This window comes from Aulonocara stuartgranti (genome assembly GCF_965226115.1).
Source record: "Aulonocara stuartgranti genome assembly, chromosome: 17".
Classification (NCBI taxonomy): domain Eukaryota; kingdom Metazoa; phylum Chordata; class Actinopteri; order Cichliformes; family Cichlidae; genus Aulonocara; species Aulonocara stuartgranti.
Window position 1 is genome coordinate 16,077,708 of NC_138953.1, and position 6,254 is coordinate 16,083,961.

General features: G+C 36.3%; 1 protein-coding gene across 1 annotated transcript; it reads right to left on the reverse strand.

Moving 5' to 3' along the window:
• Positions 1 to 5,258, reverse strand: s1pr1 (sphingosine-1-phosphate receptor 1). The gene is made up of 2 exons (XM_082511350.1): positions 4,874 to 5,258; positions 1 to 3,400 (listed from the first exon to the last, which is right to left on the reverse strand). The coding sequence occupies exon 2, from the start codon at positions 3,288 to 3,290 to the stop codon at positions 2,160 to 2,162; it is 1,131 nt and encodes a 376-aa protein (XP_082367476.1). The 5' UTR covers positions 3,291 to 3,400; positions 4,874 to 5,258; the 3' UTR covers positions 1 to 2,159.
• Between the last annotated feature and the right edge of the window lie 996 nt (positions 5,259 to 6,254).

The following is a 6,254-nucleotide window of genomic DNA, read 5'->3' on the forward strand; positions in this document are numbered from 1 at the left end:
TTTCTATTTCTGTCTTTATTAATTGCTAAAAAACAAAACAAAACAAAACAAAACAAAAAAAACCCATCAACCGAACATTTGGGAGTTAAAGAATGCACAGGTCAGCTTGGACTGTGTCAATGTTCTTGATAACACACAATTTAATTAATTAATTAATTGATCTGCTCCTGATAAAGGATGAGAGAAGTTGAAAGGGACCGTTGATCTTGGTAACAGAGAACAACTGGCATGAACGCCCTTTCCTGTCAATGACTAAACACAATCATTACGATAAAAATGGCACATTTCTCTGTAAGCATTTCAGCAGCAAATTTAAAAGAAAAATCCTAAAATTGCAAAAATCGTCTCATCACAGAGACCAGTTTGCATCCTACTCATAGCTTTCAATAAGATTATTTGTTCTTTTGAAGATAGTTACCAAATTAACAAATTTACAGGAAATGTGGAAATTACATTTTTTCCTTTCAGCTTTAAAATAATTAAAATACACTGACATCACTACTAATAACAATGGGAACACTGACGGAAAGCAGAAAATACATTCTGACCCAAACTTTTCTACAACTTTTGCACAGTTAATTCTTGTCACATCAAAAACATTCATGAATTCAGAGTTCAGTTGCTTCTTGGACAAAAAATAGTTTTTTATCTTATTTGGGTTTTTTTAATAGATAGTGTTTATTGAAGGGTTTTAGATGAGGCTAGTATTTTGAATATAATTTTTATATCAATATTTTGTCAAATATTTAACGTTCCAAATGTTTTGTTTGTTTTATACTACAATAAACTCAATAGTCTAAATAACAATATTGGTGATGGTTTAAAGAAACATTTTTTATGATGACCAAGACAAAACAAGACAAAACGTTTAACGTTTCTGTGCTTTGTCTTTATTATTTCTTATTATTGTTATTATAGATTGAACAAATTTGGACTTCTGACTTCTTTATTTGATTATTTGTTTATTTAGTTATTTATTTTTCAAGCCACTTTTGGTAAGGCTCTATTGTGGTTTTAAGACCATTTCATTTCTATAACAATATTAAAATTAAGCAAAATTCTAAAAATAGAAACAAAATTCTGACAGAATCGCATCATTTTGGGAAAAGAAAATTTGACAAGATCAAAAATGATCAAAATGTTTTTTTTAAAAAAGTAAATAAATACAAAGAGTTGACAAATGAATTATATTTGACCCTTTATCTGAACATTTCCACCTTATTGAGGTTTTTAAAATTTAATTTAAAATACATGGAAGGCAAGTTACTTATGATTAACAGGAAAATACAATTACAGTTTAATTGAAAATTGGGGTTAAAAATAGTTTGTTTAAATAACAAACTGATTTTATTTATAATCATGACTTATGTGATTTTTTTAATAGGTAAGTAAAGTTTGCCTCAATATTATTTTTCTTTTTGAGCAGAGTAGACTTCATATGTAGAACAATAATAAAGCATTGGTAAAAGATTTATTCATGACGATTAAAGAAAAATGAACTGTTGTTTAAAGCAGCTGAGCTCTGCATTCATAAGTGCGTCCCTGTATGGGAAGGTAAAAGGGGATAGAGGACAGTTTTCTTTAATTCATTTTCATATTTTAAACATCTGATAGTAAGTGCTACATGTTCTAGTTGTTCTTAGAGGGTGAGTATAAAGTCTGATTCCTCTATGTGGATCACTTTCTATGTATGTCGTAAGTGTTATTCAGTAAAATTAACCTTGATGCATCAAAACACATCAATAAGTCACTATTTTATCATGCTTTGACTGTCTGGTAAAGTGTATTTTGCAGAGAAATGCTGTGTATCAGCATGTTTGGATATCTGTATAAAATCTGAAGAAGCACTTTATGTTCTGACCAGGTCTTGAATGACGCAGGACCACAATGATCCACATTAAGCAGATGAGATGAAACACAATCCATCCCAGCCTACAGGAGTTACAGCCACTGACTCTCCAGTAGGTGCTGCGACATGACGGTTTGGAACTACAAACAGTGTCTGGACCTCTTTTACTTTCCAATCAGTTTGAAAGTCTGTGAGTCCTGGTCAGCTGGAGGTTTCGTGACTTGGCTACATGGCAGAGTTCACATGTATTTTGTGTACAAACACGTACTCCTCATCTGACCCTGTACATCTGCTTGTTTGTCCTGCATGTTTAAGATGATGAGGTGACATTCCCCGAGGACACTACGGTTGTCTCCCTCGGTGAGTACTCCACTTCCTCCTTGTTGGGATGAGAGGAGTTATCAGATTTGCTGCGGCTAAACTCCGCCCCCATTATTGGTCCTGTGAGCTTGGTGCGTGGTCGAATGAAGGCAGTACAGCACAACAGTGTCTTTAGGAATGCACGCCGCATCTCGTTGCTGGTCAGCGTGTAGATGAGTGGGTTCATGGCAGAGTTCAGGACTGCAAGTGCCAGGAACCACTCTGCCTTGTAGAGGATTGGGCAGCTTAGCGTCTCACAGGCCACATCTAGCAGCAGGAGGATAAAGAGTGGTGCCCAGCAGGCAATGAAGCAGCTGAGAACGATGATGACTGTCTTCAGGAGTGCCATTGACTTCTCTGAACTCTTACTGTTTGCACTGGCATTGCTGCGACCATTGGACACTTTGCGGAAGACCAGTTTGCGGCTACGAGTGCGCACCAATGCATAGATCCTGGCATAGAGCACCACAATGGCCATAAGAATGATACTGAAGACAGTGGTGCAGAACAGGATGTAGGCTTTGTGGTAGAGTGGTAGCACGGTGGAGCACTGTGTCATACTCTGGATGCAGTTCCAGCCCATCACCGGCAGACCACCTAGAATGGCTGCGATCATCCACACAGTGCTGATGAGTAGAAAGACGCGGAAGGTGTTCCCATTGTTGTGCAGCTTCATCTTCAGCATGGTGAGGTGGCGCTCAATGGCAATGGCAAGTAGGCTGAAGACAGAGGCCGCCAGCGCCACAAACATGCTGCCTTCCCTGAAGAACCACTGGGTGGGTGTCAACTTGTAGGTATTGGCACCTGACAGTAGGATGTTGGCAGTGTAGACGACACCAGCCAGAAGATCAGACAGTGCAAGGTTCCCAATGAAGTAATACATGGGCTTGTGGAACTTCTTGGTCCTCCAGATTGTAGTCAGGACCAGGATGTTCTCTAGGATGATGAAGCAGCACACAATGATGAAGATCACAGAATCAGCCTTCAGACCTGAGTCCTGCTCCGTCTTCCGGAACTTGCCGGTGTAATTGTAGTGTTTGGCAATCAGATCAGAGTAGCTGGGCTCAGCCATGGCCTCCATCTGCAGCACTAGTCCAGCAGGGGGCACCGTGTCCTCAGACTTCAGTCCTTCATGTTTGGTAGTAACTGTGAAGAACAGCAGAGAGAGTCCAGCTGAATGGTGACATGGCCCTACAGAGAGAAAGAAAAAAACATTAATAACTGGTCTCACATCAGCATATTAGACAACAAATAGTCTTAAATCAGAGTCTACACTACAGAAATATTCTTCTACAGAACCCTTCTCATGCACTTTGATTAGAAACTATTCACTGAGAGCCAGAACAAACAAAAAATGTCACTTCAATTTGTGATGAAACAATGATCCAGCAAAAAAGAGACTAATCTTAAGTAAGCAACTTAAATTCAAGTCATTTAAACTGTAAGTCCATACGAATACTCAACTAAAAGTATCCTTTAGAATCATAAGATAATGAAACCTCGGATGACATTCAAAGCTTGCTTCATCAACCTAGCTGCTCCTAATCAGCTGGTTTGAAAGCAAAGATCAGAAAAAAACTAAACTACTTTTAATCTATATTGTAAGAAAATCTTTCATTTTAGAGTTAAAAAAATGCAACAAATGAAAACAAAAATGAAAAGCAAATCTCAAGTCTGTCTTCAGTCTGATGTATTAAGAGAAGAATAGAAGCTTTAGAATGCCTAAAACACAGTACAACACAACATTGCAGTATATTTTGTTATATTTACCTTTTAATCATTAAATAAAAAAGAAATGTTGAATTGTGCAGCTGTATAAACTTTGCTTTCTTGAGTCTGGGATTTGATTTAATTTAACCAAAAATATATGGAACACCAAATAAAAGAAACCACCAAATGATTAATCTGTCATTCCTGATGTGTCAAAAGAATCTTTTTTGTTTACAACTTACTTTATAACTAATCCTTTACCTATTTGTCATCACCCCCCCCCCCCCCCCCCCCAAAAAAAGCTTAAAAACAAACAAACAAACAGCAGCATATCACAACATATATATATATATATATATATATATATATATATATATTATAGGTCACATGTTGTTTAATTATTGGAATTATAACTGTAACCTAACTAGCATTCTGGTGATTTGAACGCTCTAAATGCACTGAGGCATGGTGATATCTTTTTCCTATTTTTTGTTCAGAATCATAAACTAACTGAGGATTTTGTTTAGACGGATAATTTATTTGCAAACGGTGATTTTTCTTGCAAACTGAACGCATAGCTTTTATAAAGGAAATGGAAAAAATGTTGGTGTCTTGTAGCTCAAAAGCGAACAAACATCCTATAAAAAAAAACTTTAAAGCCCAGAAATTGATTTGGGTTCAGAAACTCGTCTCTCAGATGTGTTTTATCAGTCTTAAAGAGAAGTCCTCGCATTTCTAACGGTCGCGCCTTACAAGACTACTTATAGAAAAGGTTTCAAATTATTAATGAAATATTTTCTCGGTGATTCCCTGTTCGGTGAAATCGGTTGGTTAGTCCTTGTTCATATTATAAAGTACTTAAGTTACTGCACGACTGCCTTTTGAGGATTTTTATAAAAACTGTCTGCGATTTTTTTAAAATCTCTAAAATTCCATTTATTTGATCAAACTGACCTGAGTTCAGATGAACGCGGAGTTCTCCTCTTCACACCAAATGAACGCAAAACGACTTCACGACGATCCGCTTCGGTTTAATTTCAGCTAAAACAGCTAAACAAAGTTTCTATTGCTTGAAGACAAGGTTGATAACACAGACACTTTTTCCCCTTTTTCTTTTTACATCTTCAGTCAGAGTCCCAAGGAAAACAGCCCGCGTCGGAGTGAAAGACACCAGAGACGCACAAACACAATGAAACACACGCACACTCTATCCGAAACACACACTGAAGATGAGGATGGTATGATGACGATACTTCCCTCCTTCGGATCCACGCGTCTTTTTTTGCCGTTTTTCTGCCTTCTTATTATCGTTAATCAAACAAATAAATGAATAAAACTCTTATAAAGATTATTATTAACAGAGACCTGAGAGTAAAAAACATTAGAGTGAACACAAAACAAAAATTGACCTGAGATGTAATTTAAGTAAACAAAGTTTATATTAAATAAAAGAGTAAAAATTAATTAGATGCAGAAACAACATTCTAAAAAATATAATAGCATTTTAGTTATCATACAGTATGTCATTTAGTTTGTTTGTGGGAATCAACCATATGCACTCCCTATACCATGTCCCCCCTCAATCCAGACTTGGTTTGCCCCATAATGAGTCTGTAGCCTCTGTAACCTACATCATATCTTTCATGTCATGGTGTGTGTGTGTGTGTGTGGGGGGGGGGCTGTCATGGATTCATCATGGGTTCATACACTTTCAGCTAACTGTCAAATTATTATTAATTATGTTTCCTGCATCTAACAATGAAGACCCTTTTTTAGCACTTAGCGCTAGCATAGCACTTTTAGAAGTTTTCTTACACATAACATAGTAACCGGATGTGGGTGCAAGATCTCTTATTGACGCCTTATTTTGATATTGTGCTTGTATTGTGTCATACTTTAAAAATTTTATATAGCATATACTGTATATGACACACTGACACGCTTAACTGAGTGAGTAGATTTTATATCTGTCTAACCAATTGTATTAAACATTTTGTTGTTAGATATTTCCTGAGACATTATGTATATCTTGTCTTCTGTCTGTCGCTGGGTTTGTGGAAAGATCTCTCTTCATCATCCTAATTTGTTTTCCTTTTATTTCAAAAATTCTTAGAGTAGATGTCAAGCAGTTATATGATCACTTGCAAAAGAATGGTTTATTTGAAGAGTTTTAGTCAGGATTTAAAGTGAATCATAGCACATAATACAGAATTACAATAGTCCATCCTAGAAATAATAAATGCATGAACAGGATGTTTCTAGTTTTAGAGATTTGTTTAATATGATCACCGAACATATCTTGGGGAGATGGGTAATGCCATCTAAAGTAAGCATC